This window comes from Bos indicus x Bos taurus, chromosome 5 (assembly GCF_003369695.1).
Source record: "Bos indicus x Bos taurus breed Angus x Brahman F1 hybrid chromosome 5, Bos_hybrid_MaternalHap_v2.0, whole genome shotgun sequence".
NCBI classification, from domain to species: domain Eukaryota; kingdom Metazoa; phylum Chordata; class Mammalia; order Artiodactyla; family Bovidae; genus Bos; species Bos indicus x Bos taurus.
Genome location: NC_040080.1, coordinates 63,477,836 through 63,501,000, shown reverse-complemented (window position 1 = coordinate 63,501,000; position 23,165 = coordinate 63,477,836). Strand labels below are relative to the sequence as shown.

At 47.1% G+C, this 23,165-nt stretch overlaps 1 protein-coding gene across 4 annotated transcripts in view; it reads left to right on the top strand.

Moving 5' to 3' along the window:
- The window catches only part of BAZ2A (bromodomain adjacent to zinc finger domain 2A), a 35,002-nt gene that overhangs the window by 8,976 nt on the left and 2,861 nt on the right, over window positions 1–23,165 (top strand). For 3 of the 4 annotated variants that reach the window (XM_027542248.1, XM_027542250.1, XM_027542249.1), the window contains 27 exons: window positions 6,908–7,045; window positions 8,638–9,231; window positions 10,097–10,282; window positions 10,761–10,979; window positions 11,425–11,874; window positions 12,020–12,080; window positions 13,339–13,447; window positions 13,618–13,719; window positions 13,885–14,095; window positions 15,373–15,473; window positions 15,749–15,814; window positions 15,995–16,228; window positions 16,364–16,618; window positions 17,548–17,762; window positions 18,051–18,125; window positions 18,319–18,499; window positions 18,600–18,659; window positions 18,857–19,001; window positions 19,532–20,184; window positions 20,346–20,568; window positions 20,671–20,826; window positions 20,939–21,090; window positions 21,278–21,567; window positions 21,663–21,795; window positions 21,901–22,047; window positions 22,672–22,898; window positions 23,013–23,156. In XM_027542248.1, the coding sequence (XP_027398049.1) occupies window positions 6,910–7,045; window positions 8,638–9,231; window positions 10,097–10,282; window positions 10,761–10,979; window positions 11,425–11,874; window positions 12,020–12,080; window positions 13,339–13,447; window positions 13,618–13,719; window positions 13,885–14,095; window positions 15,373–15,473; window positions 15,749–15,814; window positions 15,995–16,228; window positions 16,364–16,618; window positions 17,548–17,762; window positions 18,051–18,125; window positions 18,319–18,499; window positions 18,600–18,659; window positions 18,857–19,001; window positions 19,532–20,184; window positions 20,346–20,568; window positions 20,671–20,826; window positions 20,939–21,090; window positions 21,278–21,567; window positions 21,663–21,795; window positions 21,901–22,047; window positions 22,672–22,898; window positions 23,013–23,156 (5,525 nt within the window). In that variant the 5' untranslated portion in view covers window positions 6,908–6,909. The remainder of the gene's footprint in view (window positions 1–6,907; window positions 7,046–8,637; window positions 9,232–10,096; window positions 10,283–10,760; window positions 10,980–11,424; window positions 11,875–12,019; window positions 12,081–13,338; window positions 13,448–13,617; window positions 13,720–13,884; window positions 14,096–15,372; window positions 15,474–15,748; window positions 15,815–15,994; window positions 16,229–16,363; window positions 16,619–17,547; window positions 17,763–18,050; window positions 18,126–18,318; window positions 18,500–18,599; window positions 18,660–18,856; window positions 19,002–19,531; window positions 20,185–20,345; window positions 20,569–20,670; window positions 20,827–20,938; window positions 21,091–21,277; window positions 21,568–21,662; window positions 21,796–21,900; window positions 22,048–22,671; window positions 22,899–23,012; window positions 23,157–23,165) is intronic. The other variant, XM_027542251.1, reaches the window with a different exon arrangement.

The following is a 23,165-nucleotide window of genomic DNA, read 5'->3' as shown; positions in this document are numbered from 1 at the left end:
TGAGTGTTCAGTTAAATCATTCTTCCCTGTTTCTAGGCCTTATTTTCTGCATGAGACATCTGTCTAAAATATGTCAAGATTTGGGGCCTTTCTTCCCTCTAGAAGAGTTACCTCTATGAACAATGAAACTGAATTTTTTGTGTTCCTACTATTCTCTGAGAATGGTAGGAGCAAAAAACCTATTCTATATTGGATGAGTAAATTGATAGTAACACGAAAAGATAGGTTTATTCATTCATTTGCTTAATCTACAGGTTCAACAAATATTTCCTTTCATTTTTTTATGTACTCAGCACTAAATTAAGTGCTGGAGATATAATGGTAGAACTAATACCTGGTTGATGCTGTAGAACCTACATGTGTGCTCAGTCGTCAGTCTTGTCTGATTCTTTGTGACCCCGTGGACTGTAGCCCGCCGGGCTCTCGAAGTTCATGGGGTTTTCCATGCAATACTGGAGTGGGTTGCCATTTCCTACTCCAGGGGATCTTCCCAACCCAGAGATTGAACCCATGACTAACTCTTGAACTGGCAGGTGGATTCTTTACCACTGCGCCACCTGGGCCCCCTAGACCCTACATGGTATAGAAGAAATAAGAACAGAGAACAATCATCTTTGTGTTCTGTGCAGCTTGGACATGGCAATTGTCTTTGAATAGCTTTCCTTAGTATAATAACCTTCCTTCTTTCATCTTCCTTCTGCCTCGCTGTCCTGACTAGAAAAGGGAGGTTAAGGAAAGGACATTATAAGAGAATGATCCTCAGTCAGTATGGCTATAGTCTGAGTCAGCATTCCAAGGGAAGTCAGTTACCAGTGCTGTCAAAATGGACTATCCTGACAGGAGAAGAAGGCATGTTGATTTTGTGGCTTGACACTTGTAACTCTATTGGTGGAGGAAGACAGCCTAGCCAGGGAAGGGGTTTTTAGATTTGAAAGGCAAGTCATCCTTGTTTGCAGCATCAGGCATTGGGAATAGTGAGAACTTTTGGATCTTCCCCAGAGAATAGGATAGGAATGGGAAATGAGGCTGCTTTTGTATTAGAGCAGAGTTTTTCAACCTTGAGCAAGAGCTAAATAATCCTTTGTTGTGGTGGGTTGTCTTGTGTATTACATGATCATTAGGAGCATCCCCAATGTCGATTTCTTAGATACCAATAGCATATACCTTTCTCCATAACTAAATGTCCCCTGGTTGGGAACCACTGTATTAGAGTATGGTGGGTGAATCCAGAGATATTCAGTGTTCAGAAATATCATAACATGCACCATTACAAATCTAAAATGTAGTCATATGATTTATTTACTATACTGCAAGATTTACATTCACCGTTTAGTAAAGACAGGTGTTTGAAATCTCTTCCTAGGCCCCCATATTAGAAATCTCTCTGGAATTTTAGCATTCTGTATGGGAAGAATGAAGCAAAAAGGTGCAGGCATTGCTCAAGGGTCCAGCTGGGTGGTGTTGATGTGTCTTGTTTGGGGGTAGGTAGCCTCAGAGGTCTGAGTGTTGGTGTTGGTCAGGGCACCTGCAACAGTGTTGAAATTTGCAATGTTTATTTCAATACTTTGTGCATTGTCAGCCTTTTTCTGTTAAAGCCGTGTCACAGGTCCACAGAGTAGTACCTCTTCAGTTGCAACTGAGAGAAAGAGCAGGCTGTTTGGCCATGTGGCAAGAGCTTTACTGCCTCAAGCTTAAGGGGCAGTGTCCCTCCTTTAACTCTTATAAATGAAGCTTAAAGGCTCTTAAGAGATCCATTTACATAGTACTGGGACTGGGCTGGGTGCTGGCCTGATTGTACTTCCTGGTCAGGAGAGATGTCTACTATTCTGGGAGTTGGGCACTAACTGATTTCCTTTTTTTATTTGGCCAAAATCCTGTTAGTTCAAAGGGAGACACTCTCCTTTGCTTTACTGTTCTCATTAGCTCTAGATGGGAAGACATGATTTACCTTCAGGCCTCATCGTGAAAATCATCTTGGGTAGAAAGGTTAAAATAAAATACCTCTGATTTTATTGCTGAGAGTACCTGCCCACATTTTCTTTGCATTCCTGTACTGTGGTGCCATATTTAAGTGACGTCTGAAATTAAAAGGCGCTTGCTCCTTGGAAGAAAAGCTATGACAAACCTAGACAGCATATTAAAAAGCAGAGACATCACTTTGCTGACACAAAGGCCCATATAGTCAAAGCTCTGGTTTTTCCAGTAGTTGTGTACGGATGTGAGAGTTGGACCGTAAAGAAGGCTGAGCAGCGAAGAATTGATGCTTTCGAGTTGTGGTACTGGAGAAGACTCTTGAGAGTCCTTTGGATAGCAGAGATCAAACCAGTCAATCCTAAAGGAAATCAACTCTGAATATTCATTGGAAGGACTGATGCTGAGGCTGAAGCTCCAAAACTTTGGCCACCTGATGCAAAGAGCCAACTCATTGGAAAAGACCCTGATGCTGGGAAAGATTGAAGGCAGGAGGAGAAGCAGGTGACAGAGGATGAGATGGTTGGATGGCGTCACTGACTCAATGGACATGAATTTGAACAAACTGGGAGATAGTGAAGGACAGGGAAGCCTGGCATGCTGCAGTCCATGGGGTTGCAAAGAGTTGGACACGATTGCGCGCTGAACCACAAAAGTATACAGTGAGTCTGGCTGGCAGGATCATCCCTGCTTTTGTAATATCTCTCATAGTAGTAAAATAGTAATGGTTTTAAAGTAACTTGTCAAGGTCACACAGCTAGTGGTAGTAGAGCTGGAATTAGTACCTAAAGCCCACTGTTGTTCCACTGATCTCACTGCACAGCACAGAGTATTTTATGTTTCTTTCTAGGAAGTTTCTTATAAATGAAGTGATTGTGGTACTGGTGACCCCTCAGTAGAGGCTGCTGGGGAAATAGACCTCAGGCACTAGATCACTTCTCATTCCTTTTACTTATCTGATTTCTATAAGCCATCCATTTATGCTTGCTGCTGCTGCTAAGTCGCTTCAGTAGTGTCCAACTCTGTGCGACCCTATAGACGGCAGCCCACCAGGCTCCTCTGTCCCTGGGATTCTCCAGGCAAGAATACTGGAGTGGGTTGCCATTTCCTTCTCCAATGCATGCATTCATGCTAAGTCACTTCAGTCATGTTCCACTTTGTGTGACCCTATGGACAGCAGCCCACTAGGTTCCTCTGTCCACAGGATTCTCTAGGCAAGAATACTGGAGTGGGTTGGCATTTCTTTCTCCCTGTTTATGCTTATTAGTATATAATTTGTGAGACAGGAAATGGTATACTGTCCCAGACTAGCAGAGATGAAAAAGTCACTAGTTTCCTCATGGATTCAAACAGAAAAAGGACAACTAACTGGCCTATCATTGAGTGGGAGAATATAGTCCAGCAGATATAGGAGAGAAGATGTGTGTCTCACACACCCCAGCAGATATGTGGCTGTGCATAAAACTGGAGGAGTGGAGAGGTGGGGATCAGATGAGATTGGCTGTCATCTGATTATCAAGCATAGCATTTCTAGACTTGTATAATGAATTACTGAATATCCTCTCTGTGATGTAAGTTTGTTTATAGCTTTGTTTATTATTATTTTGGCTGTACTACCTGGCTGGAGGGATCTTAGTTCCCCGACCAGGGATTGAACCCAGGCCCCAGTAGTGAAAGTACCGAGTCCTAACCACTAGACAAGCAGGGAATTCCCTGTGATGTACGCTTTCCCAGGTGGCTCAGAACCTGCCTGCCAATGCAGGAGATGTGGGTTTGATCCCTGGGAAAATCCCTGGAGAAGGAAATGGTAATCTACTCCAGTATTTCTGCCTGGGAAATCCCCTGATGAACCGAGGAGCCTGGTGCTATAGTCTACGGGATCGACAATCCATGGGGTCCCAAAGAGTTGGACATGACTTAGTGACTGAGCATGCATGCAACCTAGGAGATAGAGGATGAACTTTTCTTCCTTAATGTCTTTCATTTTGGAAGGATCACTATTCTCACAATGCTTATTTATCAGACTGTTAGTGCTAAGGAGTGGCCTTTAACTATAGGGAAATCTTGGAGGGCCCTGAGGTCTTCTCTGTAGGGACCCAGTTTCTTCATTGATGCCTAGCAAGTTTGGATCTGCTGCTTATTTTAGAATGAAGATGGAAATCCTGTATGGAAAATAAGTTTATCCTAAAAACTTTTCGTTCCTTAAATTGACAAAATACATTGGCTTTTATTTTTCAAATTCTAGTTAAAATTGATGAAGGTGGAGACAATTACAGTATTAAGCATGGAAAATCTTATAGCTATCATACCATATGCTATATTGGGTTTTTGTTTCATGCTCAGGTTCTTAGGTTCACCTAATGGTGGCCGATTTGTATTATCTAGCATGTTCAAGAATATGGTTCTTACAAACCTTGGGCAGTGGTCTTAAATATTCTTAACTAATTTATTCATTCTTTAAAAAGCTTTACTTCTGGTTATTTTATTTTTTTAAGAAGTTATTAAAAAAAAAACCTCACCTAGGGGACTTCACCCTGGTGGTCCAGTGGTTAAGACTCTGTGCTCCCAGATTTGACCCCTAGTCAGGGACCTAGATCCCACATGCACAACCGAATAAAAACAAAACAAAAACTGTAACCTAGGACTTCCCAGGTGGCACAGTGGATAAGATTCCATCTGCCTGTGCAGAGGACATGGGTTCAATCCTGGTCCAGGAAGATTGCACATGCTGCAGAGCAACTAAGCCCGTATGCCACAACTGTTGAAATCTGCGTGCTCTAGGGCCTGCAACAAAGAGTAGCCCCCACTCTCCGCAACTAGGGAAAGCCTTCTCGCACCAATGAAGACCCAGCACAGCCATAAATAAATAAAATTATATATTAAAAAACACACATAACCTAGGTCTGCTTATTATTTCATCTTGGGAGCTTGATAAATCTTTCTACCTGAATTCTTCTGTCCTTTTTCAAAATGTAGTAACCAGAGGAGTTGCTTTTTCTGTATCACAACAGATCATGTCTCTCACAGGTCAAATTAGTATGTGCTAGTATATCCTAAGAATCTGATTGATGTGTCAGACTTTGCCAATAATCCTAGCTTCTGTTTCCTATCTTTCTTCCTTTTTCTCTTTGCTCTATCAAAGGTAAATTTACTCTTTAAAAAAAAATTGTTTGTTTAATTTTTATGAAGATCTATTTATTTTCGGCTATACTGGGTCTTAGTTGCCACACACTGACTTTGTTCAGTTGCAGCGAGCGGTGGCTAGTCCTTGTTGTAGTGTGTGGGCTTCTCATGCGGTGGCTTCTCTTGTGGAGCACAGACTCTGGGGCGGTCACGCTCAGTAGTTATGGGGCACGGGCCAAGTTGCTCCACTGCATGTGGGTTCTTCCTAGACCAGGGGCCAAACCCATGTCCCCTGCATTGGCAGGCAGATTCTTAACCACTAAAGTTCCTCAAAATAATTTTATTTATTTATTTATTTATTTATTTTTGGCTATGCTGGGTCTTTGTTGCTTCAAGGGCTTTTCTGTAGTTTTGTACAGAGGGGGCTACTCTGTAGTTGCAGTGTGCGGGCTTCTCATTTTGGTGCACAGGCTCTAGGGTTCATGGGTTTCAGTAATTTTGGCTCCCTGGCTCCAGAGCACAGGCTCAATAGTTGTGGCGCATGAGCTTAGTTGCTGTGTGGCATGTGAGTTCTTCCTGGACCCAGGATCGAACCCATGTCTCCTACAGTGACAGGCGGCTTCCTTACCACTGAGCCACCAGGGAAGCGCTAAAGATAAATTTATTCTAATCAGCATTCCTACTAGTATATCACCTCATATTCAGTAGAGGGTAAAGAACTTTTTAACCATATTTCTCCCCAATGAGCCACTGCATTTTACAGTTTAAGTACCTAGCAGTTCTCTCAGTGACCCTTTACATTTAAGCCACAAAACCAAAACATGGGGAAGTAGTCATAACAAAATACTGTTCTTTAGTTTTCCAGCTCTGACACTTTTCAGAGCTATGTTCTTGAGAGCGTAGGATTTCCCATGAAAAAGGAGTAGAAGTGTTACTTGATGATTTGAATTTTGCCATTATGATCAGCTTTCCTGAAATGTGTGCTTTTCAAATTCCTTTACTCAGGTAACTATACTGTCTTCTGATGTCTGAGGCTATAGATAGGATAACATGAAAATTAACTCAACTATAATAATACAACATGATATGTATTAAATATACGTTTTCTGCCAACATGTCCATGCTTTCCTGTCAAAAGATGGCTTTGGGAACCTTCTGTAGACCTTGAGAATGGGACTCTGACCTTAATTGAGGGGGAGAAAAAAGGATGGAGAATGTTTGATTGAGGGCTAATATCTTAACACAGAGGGGTAGCCTGGGCTGGGGGTTAAAAGGGTGGAGCTTATACTGGGGAAAGACTCCTCCAGGCAGCTATTTTGGTTTTTCTCCCTAACTCTTTGTATCTCTACAAGGCTGATTTTTAAAAAAATACTTTCTATAGGGTCATTGCCCAGATTGAACGTGAACGTGAAGTCACTCAGTCGTGTCCAACTCTTTGAGACCCGATGGACTGTAGCCAACCAGGCTCCTCTGTCCATGGGATTTTCCAGGCATTAGTACTCGAGTGGATTGCAATTTCCTTCTCCAAGGGATCTTCCTAACCCAGAAATCAAACCCGGGTCTCCCGCATTGTAGACAGACGCTTTACCGTCTGAGCCACCAGGGAAGTCTAGATTAGGAGTATATTTCCTCTTCCTCTTCTCTTTTTCTTCAACCCCTTTTCTCCCCACCACTCTGCCCTGTCCAGTACTTATATAGGAGAAGGGTAAGTAAAGTAGATGGAAGGGTGGGGGCATTACTTCTAGAATATTTCAGGTGACATAACCTTGTTTAACCGCTAGTATTTTTTTCCCCTTTCTCTCCCCTCCTACAGAAATGGAGGCAAACGACCATTTTAACTTTACTGGCCTTCCCCCTGCACCTGCTGCCTCAGGACTGAAACCCTCTCCCTCCTCAGGGGAGGGGCTCTACACTAACGGGTCTCCCATGAACTTCCCCCAGCAAGGGAAAAGTGAGTGTGAGGGCCATGTGGCCTGGGAGGGAGTGGGCTTCATTTCTTTATAGTAGATTGATGGGATCAGTGGGCTCGCCTCTGGGTTGGCTATTTCACAACAGCTCTCTTTTATGTCAGGTAGGAAGGGAGGAAGTGAATCCTCAGAACTCCAGCTGCTGGAGAGAAATCAAGCTTCTTAGAGCAAGTTCTAGGGGGTTTTGGAAGAAACACTGTTAGTTTTAAGGTTGGAAGAGATTAGAAGAATATACTGGCCTTTTCTTATTAGCTTGTTCTTCTGTTAGCCCTGTTCCCTGGCTACTGCCCCAAAGTGGTGAGGTGGCTACTGCTTCTGATAACCAGGTTGCACCCGTGAGAAAGAGATAAAGGGCCAGTCCTCTGAGAAACTGTTTTTAGAGGTTGGAGTAGCCGCCCCTAGGACTGGAGGTAGAGGGGTTGGGTGAGGGTTGGGATGTGTTTGCTTTTTAGTTTGTGCAGCGGAGAAGAGGGCGGATGCTTGAAGTGCCTGTATCACTTCCTGTCCTTGTGGATAGAAGAGAGGGACAGGGAGAGTTTTAAGTTTACCTACTTCCCCAGAGAGAAACATCTGTAATTCCAGACGGAAGTGCTGCTGCCAGGATCAGGTCTTTCCCTGGATTTGGCTTATCAGTTGCTCTCAGCAGTGGCTCTGCCAAGTACCTCTCTACTCTTGCCTTGGTTTCAGTCAGGTACTTTATGCTTGGAAGCAGGGGGAGCTCAAATGCGTCCCTGCTTCCTTGCAGCAGAAAAATACTGCCCCAGGCTTATGCTTAACCACCACTCCCTCCTCTCTTCAACCAGAGGGTTGCAGATAGAAACTCCCCCACCTCCCCTGAAGCTTCCTTAGTATTTTGGTTTCTTTTATTCGGTTGCCCTCCAGTCCAGAGGCTGCCATGGGTGTTGAAAGCTGAAGTCTGCAGTACTGGTCATGCAGAGATTCCCCTCGGTGCCTATTACCCTGTGGGGTACAGTGCCTATGGGGAGGGGCCAAGTCCAGTCTCTTCTGAGCTGGGATCTTGCTGCTGTGGTGACTGCAGATTCTATTCTTAGCCCAGCACAAAGTGCTGGATCTGCATGTGCCAGTGAGGTGGAGGCTGTCCCTTCTGGTGCCACCGTGGGGCCAAACAGGCACTGGGAAAGGCAGGGGGGCGGGGGAAGGGAAATGGAGAATTCAGTCATGCCACTCCAAGGGAAGAATTCCTCCAGGGAATGAGGGTGGGGAAGAATGCAAGTCACTGTAGGGATTCTGCAAACAGTTTCATTTAGAAAAGAAAAAAAAATTAAAAAGCCCTGAGCGTCAGCAGCAGCCATCTCCCTGCTGGTCGTTTCTGTAGTAGGCCGGGAGAGTTCCCCAACCCCCTACTCAGCAGCCTCAGCCGCAGTTGCTAAGCTTACATCCAGGAGCATCTGGGTTTGGTGTTCCCTGGAGACCAAAAAACTGTAAATATAGTAGAGGGGGAATCCCCCACCCCTTCACCTTTACTTTTTCTAGTCAGTGCTGTTCCTTTAGAAGAATTGGTATTGTTACTTGCATACATATCTGAAACTGACCCTTTTCCCTCCTTCTCTGCCAGGTTTGAATGGGGATGTGAATGTTAATGGCTTATCTACTGTATCTCACACTACTACTTCAGGGATTTTGAACTCTGCTCCCCACTCCTCCAGCACCTCACACCTCCATCACCCCAACGTGGCCTACGACTGTCTCTGGAACTACTCACAGTACCCATCTGCCAATCCTGGCAGCAACCTCAAGGACCCACCCCTTCTCTCCCAGTTCTCGGGGGGACAGTACCCACTCAACGGCATCCTTGGGGGCAGCCGGCAACCTTCATCCCCAAGTCACAACACTAACCTTCGGGCTGGGAGCCAAGAGTTCTGGGCCAACGGTACCCAGAGTCCCATGGGGCTTAACTTCGATTCACAGGAACTCTATGATTCCTTTCCCGACCAGAATTTTGAGGTGATGCCCAATGGACCCCCTAGTTTTTTCACCTCCCCACAGACTTCTCCTATGTTGGGATCCAGCATCCAGACCTTTGCACCCTCCCAGGAGGTAGGCAGCGGTATCCATCCTGATGAGGCAGCAGAAAAGGAACTTACTTCCGTCGTGACAGAGAATGGTGCTGGCTTAGTAGGCAGCCTGGAGCTGGAAGAAGAGCAGCCAGGTATAACTCATGTGGGTCCATGAGCTGGGTTGGGAGAGGGAAAATGGGGCTGTCGGGGGCAGTGGCTTTTTGAGGTGAGGAAAACTTGTCTTTCCAGCTCTCTGCAGTGGAGGCTGATTTGCATGTTGGTGATTAGCAGAGCCAAGTGGCTGGTGTTTTTGTGGCAGCAGCACCAGCTCGAGAGTGGGAGTGCAAATTATTTCAAGCTCATGCAGAGCTGCTGGCCTGGAGAGGGCAGGTGGGCGAGCCCGAAACAGCCCCAACAGACACCCTGCATCAAGAAAGGCTTCTTCTAAGATATAGGAAGGGGTTGGAGCATCAGCAAGAGGCAAAGAGGCCAATTTGATTTGACTGTGGCAGAGCCAGACTGGCTGCTAAAGTGGGCTGAGCCCTAAGTAGTGATTGGCACATGAAGGAGGGAAGGAATAGGCAGAGCATACCATTCTTGTCTACTCAGTCTCCTTTCTTTTTTGTTGTTCTTAGCATTGGTGCATGTGCAGTCCCTCTCATCTTTTCCCTCAGAATATAATTTGCTATTGATTGCAAGTACAAGGGATGACCACCCTGTAAAGTCACAGGATGTTTTCTCTAACACCTGTTCCCACTGAATGGGGGAAAATAGCTGAAAACATGATGGGTTCTTGTCTCAGACCCCACTCTTCTTTTCCCTTTTTATCTGCTGTAAGATCTTACACATCTTTGTTTAATCAAAGTTCTTGGTATTTTCGGTACCCAACATAGAACTGGCACCCATAAATGTTGAAAGAATGATCATCTGTCCCTCTAGCAAAGATTGCCTACTATAGCTGACTGAACCCATTGAAGGTACTGACTTTGACTTTTGCCTTCTCCTGGGGTATCCTAGAACTAAAGATGTGTGGCTACAACGGCTCCGTCCCTTCTGTGGAATCATTACACCAGGAGGTCTCAGTCTTGGTCCCTGATCCCACAGTGAGCTGCTTAGATGATCCTTCACATCTTCCTGATCAACTGGAAGACACTCCAATCCTCAGTGAAGTCTCTCTCGAGCCCTTCAACACTCTGGCACCGGGTAGGCTTGGAGATTGACTCCCTTCAACGTATCCATGCAGAGGGTAACTGACTTATACCACCTAGAAGAGATAGTAAGCCAGGGAAAGTATTTGGGAATTTGGCCCCTGGGGCCCCCAGATGATCCTGGCAGATCACAGTTTCATGCCACTGGCCTGACTGTGCCAATTGCACTCTGAGCTGAATTGGATCATTTCCCACGTTCTCTCCCAGTGTTCCTTTTGGCCAGGATCCCTGGATAGGGACTTCTTACAACACAGTTGGGCTATTTGGGTTCTCACTAACTGGAAAGAAAACATTACCTTTTACCACACTGTTTTATGATAGATACTAGAATTTGGTGTTGGTCTATGGGTTAATAGAACCATTGCCTTTCCTTCCCTAATACTAGAAAGAACCTTCACCCTGTAGGAACTAGAATTGGATATTTTCACACTAATATTTCTTAAATCTCACTTGCTGATTTTCTACCCCTAAAGAGCCAGTGAGTGGAGGACTCTACGGTATAGATGACACGGAGCTGATGGGTGCAGAGGACAAGCTGCCTCTGGAGGACAGCCCTGTGATATCTGCCCTTGATTGCCCTTCCCTCAATAATGCCACTGCCTTCAGTCTCCTGGCAGATGACAGTCAAACTTCAGCCTCTATTTTTGCCAGCCCCACCTCTCCACCTGTCCTCGGGGAGTCTGTTCTGCAAGGTGAGTGAGAAAAGCTAGACAAAGTCCTTGACCTAGGAAAAGGTGAAAGTACAGGCCTTAGGGCTGGGAGATCTATGAGAACACTTTGCTGGGAGCTAAGGGGTCATGGGATGGTGTATGGTGGGACTGAAAAAAGGCATTCTGACTTCTTCTCTGTGCCCAAAAGAACTTGTGGGGTAAGACTTGGAGTTTGCAGGAGAAAGGAACCCAGAGGCCTTTATTGGCTCCAGGTGAAAGGTATTCACACAGTGAGAGCAGCAGCAGTTTTGCCCTTTAACCTTCATGAATGATAGGGGAGGACAGCCAAAGGCTGCTTCTCTTTTTCCTATCCTAGGGGAAAGCCCTTGAAGTAACCTTGCTTAACTTAGTCCAGGTTTGTCTAAGTAGATTCTCTTATTTTATAGGGTCATTTTTCCTTTATCCATCCTGTCCCTTTGGATTCTAGATAATAGCTTTGACCTGAATAATGGTAGTGATGCAGAACAGGAAGAAATGGAGACTCAGGCTTCAGACTTCCCACCTCTGACCCAGCCAGCCCCTGACCAGTCATCCACTATTCAGCTACATCCAGCAACCTCGCCAGCAGTCTCACCAACAGCCTCCTCAGCAGTCTCCCTGCCAGTGTCTCCAGCAGCCTCTCCAGAAATTTCCCCAGCCATCTCCCCAGCAGCCTTCCCAGAGGTCTCTCCAGCTTCCTCAGCAGCCCTCCCACCAGTCTCCTCCGAAGTCTCCTTGACAGCCTCCCCAGTGACCTCCCCAAAAGCCTCCCCTGCAGCTTCCCCGGCAGCTGTCTTTCCGACAGTCTCCCCAGCAGACAAGGATATCAGCAGCGTACCTGAAACAATTGCTGACCTGGAAGACACCACTGTAGAAGGAGTCCCTCCCTCTGGTAGCGGTGAGTCTCTAGATTCTGTTCCACCCCTGACTGGTTCCAGGGAAATGTATCTGTCTCATTTAGCATTTAGCTCCTTCTCACTGACCTGTTGTTTCAGTATTTTGCTTGACCTCTTAACTTGGGTATCCCTGTCTTCCTCCCCCAGGTGATGTCCTGAGGAGACGTATTGCTACCCCAGAAGAAGTTCGTCTTCCCCTCCAACATGGGTAAATGCTCTAATTTGTTACATGCGTTGACCTTTGACACATTTAATGAATAATTCTAGGAAGAAGGGAAGGGAACTCTCATCTGAGATGGGGGAGGAATGGACTAGACAAGAATAGGTTAAAGGATAGTTATCTGCAATGATAATGTTTCTGGGCATGAGATTCTTAGGCTTTCTTTCTTCCTTTGTCGCGGTCTTCCTTCCCTCACCCATTCTTTCCTCATTTTGTGGCCACTTAGTTTTTTCCTCGAGGGGCTAGTGCTGTTATCTTTTCCAAATTCAGCTGGTGGGTCTGGGGTTCAGGTGTCCAAATGAGTTAATTTGTCCTATATGTTTGGAGAAGGAATAGCAGTGAATGGGGAGTGGCTTCATCCCCATGAATCAGGATTTTTTTTTTTTTTTAATGCACTCTAAGGGCAGGAACAGTATGTGACCAGAATGAACAAGCTAGCTAACACCAAGGGCTTTGTAGGAATAACTGCCTTCCTGATCTTCCCCACCCCCGCCCCTCTAGGCTACTTGTGGTCACCAAGTCTGAGTTCTGCTTTAAGTTTTGAGAGAAAGATAAGGCTTAGTCTTAGAATAATCTGTTGCTCAGAACACAGAGTTCCTTACTAAACCCTGGCCTCTACGGAGTCATTTCATGGAGTCGGCAGTGAGTGTGTTCTTCTGCTTGCCTCCCTACCCTCTGTCATTTCTGCCTTTATTCTGTTAGGTCTCTGCTGGAATCCCAGTAATTTGTCCTGAATGGCATTAGGGAGGGGGTTTCTGGCTGCTCCTCTGGCTGACTTTGGAAGGGGACGGGTGGAGGTCTTCCTGGGCTTGTGCAGTGTGGTGTGTTGCTTTCCCCTGAGGCACTGAGGGGCTTGAGGCTCAGGCCTGCCTTCTGGCCAAGCTTGTGTCTCAGAAAAAGTGAAAGTGAAGTCACTCAGTTGTGTCTGACTCTTTGCCACCCCATGGACTGCAGCCTACCAGGCTCCTCCATCCATGGGATTTTCCAGGCAAGAGTACTGGAGTGGGGTGCCATTTCCTTCTCCAGAGGATCTTCTTGACCCAGGGATTGAACCTGGGTCTCCTGCACTGTAGGCAGACACTTTACCGTCTGAGCCACCAGGGAAGTCTTGTGCCTCTGCATCCACATGCAGTTCCAGTGAGATAGGTGTGGGGAGGGCTATCTGCTTAGTGGGGTTGGCTTCTGGGTGGCTTAAGAGTGGGTAGGGGTGTGACCTGGCGGCAGGGCCCGTGTGTTTCTCTGGCAGATGGCGGAGAGAGGTGCGCATCAAGAAGGGCAGTCACCGATGGCAGGGGGAGACCTGGTATTACGGCCCTTGTGGGAAGAGGATGAAACAGTTCCCGGAAGTGATCAAGGTAATGGAGCTTTCGTGGACTCTTGTAGGAAAGCACAGACTCCTTTTTTGGGCCCAGTGGCAACAGTCTGGCATTGTCTGCTCTGAGGCTTGTTCTGCTTGTGTTATTGCTGGCCAGAGGGCATGGTAGGACTGTAACTTCACTGACGCCACTTTACCTCCTCCTTGTAGTACCTGAGCCGCAACGTGGTACACAATGTCCGTCGGGAGCACTTCAGCTTCAGTCCCCGTATGCCTGTTGGTGATTTCTTTGAAGAGAGAGACACACCAGAGGTGCACACCCAAGGGTTAAATACACTTTTTTAAATAGGAGGAGGGGTTGGTGTACAAGCTGCAGCTTCCTCGTGGGATTTGGAGATTCTCAGGCATCCAATGGTTCAGAGGTTCTGGTGACTTGCATGAACTTCAATTGTAACAATGTCTTCCTTCTTACCTCAGGGCTTGCAGTGGGTACAGCTCTCAGCAGAGGAGATCCCATCCAGGATTCAGGCAATTACTGGGAAACGGGGCCGACCTCGAAACACTGAGAAGGCCAAGACCAAGGAAGTCCCCAAGGTGAAACGGGGCCGAGGTCGGCCACCCAAGGTCAAAATCACTGAGCTGTTGAATAAGACAGACACCCGCCTCCTAAAGAAACTGGAGGCCCAAGGTACCGTGATGTTTCTTAACTTGGGAATTCTTCTCAATCTCTGAGGTATCTGAAATGTTGATGAATTGGTTAATGCCTGGGTTTCCCAGGAGTGTGACTGACATCTGGATGGAATGAATCTGAATTACCTTCCCCTCTCTGGAAAGCAGCATCAGGGTCCTAGCACTTTTGTGGTGGTTTTTTTTTTTTTTTTTTAAAACAACCAGTTCCTTTCTTGAGTTTCTCTTTAGTGGAGTCTTGTGCGGGGAGGTGGGGGTGGTGTCCCAGGAATAATTATGAGAGGAGAAGGCTTTTCGTGTCCTTTCTTACCATCTTTTAGCTTCTTACTTATCTTACTGGTCTTGCTTGTCTTGTGTAAACATTCATTTGCCACCATCATAGAGGTTCAGAATTCATATCTGAATCCAAAAGATAATTGGTACTGCTTTAGTGGGATGGATAGGTAGGAAATGTCTATAATTTTTCAGTAAATATTGCACTTACCTTATATAGTATGAAGAATGTGAAAGAATTTGGAATCAAGTATCTCTTATTCAGAATTCCAGCTCTGCCAGATTCTGACTGTATGACCTGGAGCAAGTAAAGCCTCATAGTGGTTCATCTGCAGATAGTATCTAAACTTAGAGGGTTGCTGCACAGATGTAGTAGTGGTAGTATTTCTATGCCAGAATAGGATAGGTACTATCGTATCAAAAACATCAGTTCTAAAACACTGTTGTCTGCAGAATCACATCTCAATATAGTCTTCCAAAGGAGAAGAAATTCAGATATCTTAATGGAGCAAGACATAGGAGCTGAACATAGGCAATAACTGTGTCAGATTTGATAGGATTCTACTAAAGTGTCCATTATCTGGTCCCTTCCTTTCTGGCACATTTTTCCTTAATTGGTGCTTCCAACTCAAGACCACCTGCTTTCTCTGGCAGTTTTTCTGTTTCCTTGCTTAGTTCTAAAATCAGCCTGTCAGGCAGCCTGGGGGAGGGACAGTCTCTGAGGCTACTTTGCTGTTCTGGCCTCCAGGACCCTTTCTAAAGCCATCTAAATTCCAGAGGCTGGTGCTTCTGGGCACAAGATGCCATTTGTGTTACCTCCACAGGAGGTTCCTCTCGTACATTTTTTTCTCCCAGCGTTTTATGTATACTTTAAAAAAAAAAGACAGGCATCTAGTTTCTTCAGGGAGCTGTTTGGAGGCCAGCTTTGTGACCAGCGTGTGCTGGTCTGGATGCTGGAGATTGGTCTGCCTGCCTCACTCTTCATTTTTCTTTTTGCTCTCACAGAAACACTGAATGAGGAGGATAAAGCAAAGATGTGTAAAATCAAGAAGAAGATAAAGCAGAAGGTGCAGCGGGGAGAGTGTCAGACTACTAACCAAGGGCAGGTGAGGGACATCAGCAAGATTCCACAGCAGGTTCACTTCTCCTACAGCTGCTCTGTCTTCTTTTCTATCTCCCATGCCTGCCACCTGCCATTTAGAGAATTTGGCTTGTTCAAAAATAATGTGGACATCTCCAGGGTGAAAGAATTGATCCATTGCCAGCCTCTCATCCCATGTCTCAGCTCTTCTCCCCAGCATCCTTGTTTGTTTTTGAATCCTAGCCCAAGCAGTGATGCTTTCAGAGTTTGAGAAGAAATGACTTCCTTTATGGTTTACAGGCCAAAAACAAGAGGAAACAAGAGACCAAGAGCTTAAAGCAGAAGGAAGCCAAGAAGAAATCCAAGGTAGGTACTTATATGCACAGGCATAACTTTGAAGTCACCAAACTGATTTTGCAAGACATGTGAGTTGGTCATGTTTTATAGTCATGTTTCTGGGTATAAGGTGGGGAGGAGGGGACCAGGGAAGGGTGGTGATTTGAATCTTCATGGCACTCTTGATTCCTCTCTCTCTTGGGTGGGTAGGCTGAGAAGGAGAAGGTAAAAACAAAGCAGGAAAAACTGAAGGAAAAAGTCAAGAGGGAGAAGAAGGAGAAGGTAAAAATGAAGGAAAAGGAGGAGGTGGCCAAGACCAAGCCAACGGGTAAAGCAGATAAAGTGCTGGCCACACAGAGGCGCTTGGAGGAGCGGCAGAGGCAGCAGATGATCTTGGAGGAGATGAAGAAGCCCACAGAGGACATGTGTCTGACTGACCACCAGGTAGTGAGGGGAGAACAGCAGGTCCTGGAGGGGCCGCCCATGAAGACACTTCTGTTACAGGAGGAGCCTCCTAGATACCCAGACTGTTGCCTTCCCATGTGTTTGACAGAACACCTACCACTTTTATCCCTACAGCCGCTGCCTGACTTCTCACGCATCCCTGGTCTGATCCTGCCTAGTGGGGCCTTCTCAGACTGCTTGACCATTGTGGAGTTCCTGCACAGCTTCGGCAAGGTGCTGGGCTTTGACCCTGCCAAAGATGTCCCTAGTCTGGGGGTCCTGCAGGAGGGGCTCCTGTGTCAAGGCGACAGCTTGGGCGAGGTGCAGGATCTCCTGGTGCGACTCCTGAGAGCAGCTCTCTGTGACCCTGGCCTGCCCTCCTATTGTCAGGTGAGGCCCTTCCTGGGGTCAGGGGCTTGGGATCCGTGCTTTTCTCAGTTTGGCTTTCTCTTTTGAGTTGAGCACATGAAAGCCCCTTCCAAAGTGATCAGGACAAGTAAAGGGAGATACACAAATGGTCCCCAAATAAGAGTGGTTTAACTTACAATTTTTCAACTCTACAGTGGTTCAAGAGTGATAGGCCTTCAGTAGAGGTACTTAAGGTTTTGATTTTGATCTTTTCCTGGACTGGAGAAATGCAATAGTACACTCTCAAGGTGCTGGGCAGCGAGTCAGCCATGCATGTCACTTTTGCAGCCATTCTGTTCCTCACTTTCAATACAGTATGCAGTAGATTGTGTGAGATATTCAGCATTTTATTAAGTGGATTTGTGTTAAATGATGATTTTGCCTTCCTCTAGGCTAATTTAAATGTTCTGAGCATGTTTAAAGTAGGGTTGGCTAAGCGGTCATGTTCTGTAGATTAGGTGTATTAAATGCATTTTCACAATATTTTCAGTTTATGATGGATTTTTTGGGACATGATCCCATCATAAATTGAGGAAGATATGCATACTACATGCTATGCCTGGTAATTTACTGCCTTTTTTCTTAGGTTATTTCTCATTGCTTTATGATTTTAGGTCCTGATTCTCCATTATTCTCTCTAGGGACAAGTGGAGGAAGATCTGTAGTTTCTTCCTATTTTTGTTTTCCTCTATTTTTTATTTTTCTTTCTGACCTCCCTCTGCTTTATTTTATTCATTTTCCTTTAATATACTTCTTTTCTTTTGTACCTGTCCTTTTTCTTCTCTCATCTTACCCTAGCAACTTTCCTTTTTCTATCTTAACTCTATAGTTCTCTCCTACTTTCCTACTCCAGATTGACTTGAGTTGCTCCTCTTTCTCTCTTAACTCCTATTATGTTCTCCTCCAAACAGTCCTTAAAGATCTTGGGGGAGAAGGTGTCCGAGATCCCACTAACAAGAGACAATGTGTCTGAGATCCTGCGCTGCTTCCTCATGGCATATGGAGTGGAGCCAGCCCTCTGTGACAGCCTGCGCACCCAGCCTTTTCAAGCCCAGCCACCCCAACAGAAGGCTGCTGTTCTGGCCTTCCTTGTGCATGAGCTCAATGGCTCCACCCTCATCATCAAGTGAGGGGCTGGGGTGGGGATGGTTATTATGTGCCTTGGTCAGACTGGGATAAGGGAGGGTTTAGCCATCTAGAAATCCTGGGTGATGTGTGTGTACTGCCATGCTCTGGGCATGCTGGGATGACCTGGGACTGAATCTGATTTTCCTTCCCTGGCGAGTCCGAGCCTTACTCTGCCATTCATCCAGTCTAGGTTCTAGGATGAAACTCCTTTTACCCTTGAACCTCCCTTCTTTTGTGTGTGTGTTGCCACTTCTCCCTCAAAATACTATTCCCTGTTTCCCTGCAGTGAGATTGACAAGACTCTAGAGAGTATGTCCAGCTACAGGAAAAACAAGTGGATTGTTGAAGGCAGGCTGCGGAGGTAAGGACAGGACAGAGGAGAGAAGGGGACAGGGTGAAGCATGCCCAGGACTTGTGTTTGGAACTTGGTGTCCTTAGCCCCTCTCCTGGGGTTGAGACCAGTCCAGGGCCCAGGATGGCTTAGATTAAAGGTGATCCTTTTGTGGCAGTATCATGTTCCTCACCACAGTTTCCCTTAAACTGTGTGTGTCAAGATTGAAAACTGCTTTGGCCAAGCGAACGGGGCGACCTGAGGTAGAGCTACAGGGGCCAGAGGAAGGCCTGGGGCGGAGGCGCAGTTCTCGGATCATGGAGGAGACCAGTGGCATGGAAGAGGAGGAAGAGGAAGAGACTGCAGCTGCTGTCCATGGCCGTAGGGGTCGAAGGGATGGAGAGGTACTAGCCCAGACCAAGGAAAGTGGGAGGTGGAAAACATTCTTTCTTTCTCTTGAATCTGATGATTTCCCTTTTTCTCGGTGTCTCGTTTCTTCTCCAGGTTGATATCACAGCATCTAGCATCCCAGAGCTAGAGCGCCAGATAGAAAAACTGAGCAAGGTACTGTGCTTCTAGCCTCCCAGGAGCTGGAGATAGGGGCTGGGTGGGAATTGGTTACCTTATGAGTTAGGCCTAGATGGTATCAATTTTATAGGGAAGCTGAGAGCCATGCCCTTCTCCCATATACTGGACGAAGTCACCAGTGTCACCCTGGAAGTGTGTTTTTCATTCATCTTCCTTTTCCACTGCCTACCCAGCGTCAGCTCTTCTTTCGAAAAAAGCTGCTTCACTCATCCCAGATGCTTCGAGCAGTCTCCTTGGGTCAGGACCGCTACAGACGCCGCTACTGGGTGTTGCCCTACTTGACTGGTATCTTTGTGGAAGGAACAGAGGGAAGCTTAGGTAGGTGTGTCGTAGGACCCTGGGTTGAGACCCAGCTCACAAAAGTTAAGCAATTCCTTTTTCTCTACCTAGCATCTTGGGCTTTTTTGATTGTATGACAGTCAGTTTAGCATACTGTGGTTAAGAGCACAGTATGCTCTGGAGTAAGACTGCCTACCTTCTGCTCTGCCATTTACCAGCGATATGCTTCAGTTTTCATTTGTGAGATGGAATTAATAATAGAATGTATATGTCATAGGGCTATTGAGGGGATTAAAGTAACTTAATAGAATAATAACTTAGAATAACGTGTAACATAGCTGGTTCTCAATAAATGTTAGCTTATGTTTATGCTGATGATAATTACTTGGGAACATAGTTTTTCTTTTGCAGATACTATGCTGGTTGCCATATAAGAATTTTCCAGTGCAATCTCAAAAAGTGGGGGATTAAGTCCAAGAGAAAAAGAAAGTATATGTCCTGTGTTTGTACACCCTCTTTCTTTCCCATTATGTATCAGTGTGTCTTATGCTCTTCCCTTTGCTTTACAGTTCCTGAGGATGTGATAAAACAGGAAACTGACTCCTTAAAAGTGGCAACCCATTCAACAACCAGCCCAACCTCCTTCTCTCTGAAGAGGGAGTTAGCTGGCTCCAGCACCTCTGCCAGTTCTCCTGCCCGGGCCCGAGGCCGACCTCGGAAAACTAAGCCTGGCTCTATGCAGCCTAGGCACTTGAAATCTCATTCCAAGGGTCAAGGTTCAGAAGAGCCTCAGACCCAGCTTCAGCCTGAGACTCAGTCCCATCCTCAGCTTCAGGCTCATGCCCAGCCCCAGCTTCAGTCCCATCCTCACACTCATAATGGGTTCCTGGAGCCAGAAGGCTCCCCATTGTCTCTGGGTCAGAGCCAGCATGACCTCAGCCAGTCAGCCTTCCTGTCTTGGCTGAGCCAGACTCAGAACCATGGCTCCCTGCTGAGCAGCTCAGTCCTCACGCCTGATAGCAGTCCCGGAAAACTGGACCCAGCCCCATCACATGCCCCAGAGGAGCCAGAACCTGACGAGACAGAAGCCAGCCCTGATTCTCAAGCTCCCTGGTTTAATTTCTCAGCCCAGATGCCCTGCAATGCTGCCCCTACACCACCCCCTGCAGTTTCTGAGGACCAGCCCACTCTTTCCCCTCAGCTACCTGCTTCTTCCAAGCCAGTAAGTAGCCAGAATTAGTGGTATGCACTTATATTCATCTGGCCACAGGCTAGATTGCCTGGCTGTGGGCTGTTGCCATGGTTGTGGGGAAGGGATGAGGCCACTGGGATCCTGTCAACATGAAAACACCCTCATCACCTTATGTTTCATCTCATTCATAGGTGAGTAGAGCCAGTGCTGCCAACGCCTATTCTCCAGGGCCATTCTCTTCTACTCCTTTGCTGGGCATGGCTCATAAAAGGCAAGCAGGAGATCCTGGAGAAACACCACAGAGCCCCACAGGGCAAGGACAGCCAAAACGAAGAGGGAGACCTCCCAGTAAGTTCTTCAAACAGATGGAGCAGCGCTATCTAACCCAGCTGACAGCCCAGCCTGTCCCACCTGGTGAGTGACCCTGGGGTGGGATGGAACGAGAGTACAGGTAGGAGTGGCATCAGATGCGGACCACGTAGTTCCCGTTGCCCACATTACACAAACTGTTCACAGAGATGCGCTCTGGCTGGTGGTGGATCCGAGATCCTGAGACATTGGATGCCACGCTCAAGGCCTTGCACCCCCGAGGCATCCGAGAGAAAGCACTTCACAAACACCTAAACAAGCACAGGGACTTCTTACAGGAAGTCTGCCTACGGCCCTCAACAGGTAAAATAAATACTTAACCAGCCTCAGCTGAAGAGCCCAGGTCAATTTTGAGCTGCTGCTGTGGATGGTGAACAGTCTGATGGGCTTTTCCCTCTGCCTTCTGTCTTCTCAGACCCCATCTTTGAGCCCAGTCAGCTACCTGCCTTTGAAGAAGGGATCGTGAGCTGGACCCCCAAAGAGAAGACATATGAGACAGACCTGGCTGTCCTTCAGTGGGTGGAGGAGCTGGAACAGCGGGTGATCCTGTCTGATCTGCAGATTCGGGTACCCTGGGCTGGCACTGGGTAGGGGGTTGTTGAGGAGAGGGTGTTAATCTCTAATACCCTGTTAGGAAAAACCTAGGGTTCCCATTTTGCAAAGTGACCTCCCATGACCCTAAATGGGTCATATCTTTTTCTGTGCTTAATGTCCTTCTTTTATAATGAGTTTTATTTCTCTCTCCCACCTGCAGGGCTGGACATGTCCCAGCCCAGACTCTACTCGTGAAGACTTGGCCTACTGTGAGCACCTAGCTGATTCCCAGGAGGATATCACCTGGCGGGGTCGAGGCAAGGAAGGTCTGGCACCCCAGCGTAAAACTACCAACCCCCTGGACCTGGCAGTGATGCGACTTGCTGCCCTGGAGCAGAATGTGGAGCGGCGGTACCTGCGGGAGCCCCTGTGGCCAGCTCATGAGGTTGTGCTGGAGAAGGCCCTGCTCAGCACGCCCAGTAGTGCCCCACAGTGTACGCCTACAGAGATGTGAGTGCCCACCCTCCAGTTCTTGGTCTTGGGGAGAAGGAATCAATTTAATAAATCCTGCTTCTCATCCCCAAATCACCACTTTCTCCAATCAGATCATACGAGATCACCCCTCGAGTTCGGGCCTGGCGCCAAACGCTAGAGCGATGCCGGAGCGCAGCCCAAGTCTGCTTGTGCCTGGGCCAGCTGGAGAGGTCCATTGCCTGGGAGAAGTCTGTCAACAAAGTGGTGAGAAGCCTGGGGAGCTGAAGAGATGGCAGCTGGGATGAGTGGGGTGAGTGGCAGGCAGGGAGGCTTGAGGGCTCACCCTAACTCCTTACAACCCTGGTCCAGACCTGTCTAGTCTGCCGGAAGGGTGACAACGATGAGTTTCTTCTACTTTGTGATGGGTGTGACCGTGGCTGCCATATTTACTGCCTTCGGCCCAAGATGGAGGCTGTCCCAGAAGGAGACTGGTTCTGTGCTGTCTGTCTGGCCCAGGTACGTCTTCTGCTCTCTGAGTCCACTCCCGAGCAAGTCAGAGGTTTTCTTTCTCATCCCATTTACCACCAGTCTTAAAAATATCATTCTTCCCATGCCTTTCATCTCTCCTGGGAAAAGGTTCCAGATGACATGCTAGGCGACCTGGGTTCCAGTCCTTTTTTGCACAAGTCACTTAAATTTTACCACCTTACTTGTTTTCCTTGTAAAATGGGAGTGATTATACTTTCCTTTTTCACATAACCCAAAACGGTGAGTAATAAATTCACAGACTGACTTACGCATGAAAGTATTTTGAAACCTCAGTCACACTCAGACAAGTAGTACTATGTTAAGTCACTTTAGTCGTGTCCAACTCTTTGCAATCCTGTGGACTATAGCCTGCCAGGCTCCTCTGTCCATGGGATTCTCCAGGCAAGAATACTGGAGTGGGTTGCCATGCCCTCCTCCAGGGCATCTTCCTGACCCAGAGATCAAACCCACGTCTCCTGCATTGGCAGGTGAGTTCTTTACCACTTGTGCCACTTGGGAGGCCCCCAGACAAGTAGGGATTGTGATAAAGTAGAGAGCAAGCAGAGTATGTATTTCCAGCTGTGGCTGATTTCACCTTTTTCTTATCCTCAGCAGGTAGAAGGAGAATTGACTCAGAAATCTGGTTTCCCAAAACGAGGCCAGAAGCGGAAAAGCGGTTATGTGCTGACCTTCCCAGAGGGTGACAACCGCCGGCGCCGGCTGCTACCAAGGGGCCGAGAGAGCCCAGCAGTGCCCCGGTACTCAGAGGAAGGGCTGTCCCCCTCGAAGCGGCGGCGCGTCTCCATGCGCAACCATCACAGTGATCTCACATTCTGCGAGTGAGTTGAGTGAATTCTGGGGACAACCAGCTCTACGTTTTCCAGAGGAGAGGGCTAGGAGGGGTCCGTGGTTTGCTTCCTGAGAGTGTATCATCACTGTCTGTTTCATAATAGGATTATCTTGATGGAGATGGAGTCCCATGATGCAGCTTGGCCTTTCCTGGAGCCTGTGAACCCACGATTGGTGAGTGGGTACCGGCGGATCATCAAAAACCCTATGGATTTTTCCACCATGCGGGAGCGACTGCTCCGGGGAGGGTAAGTAGA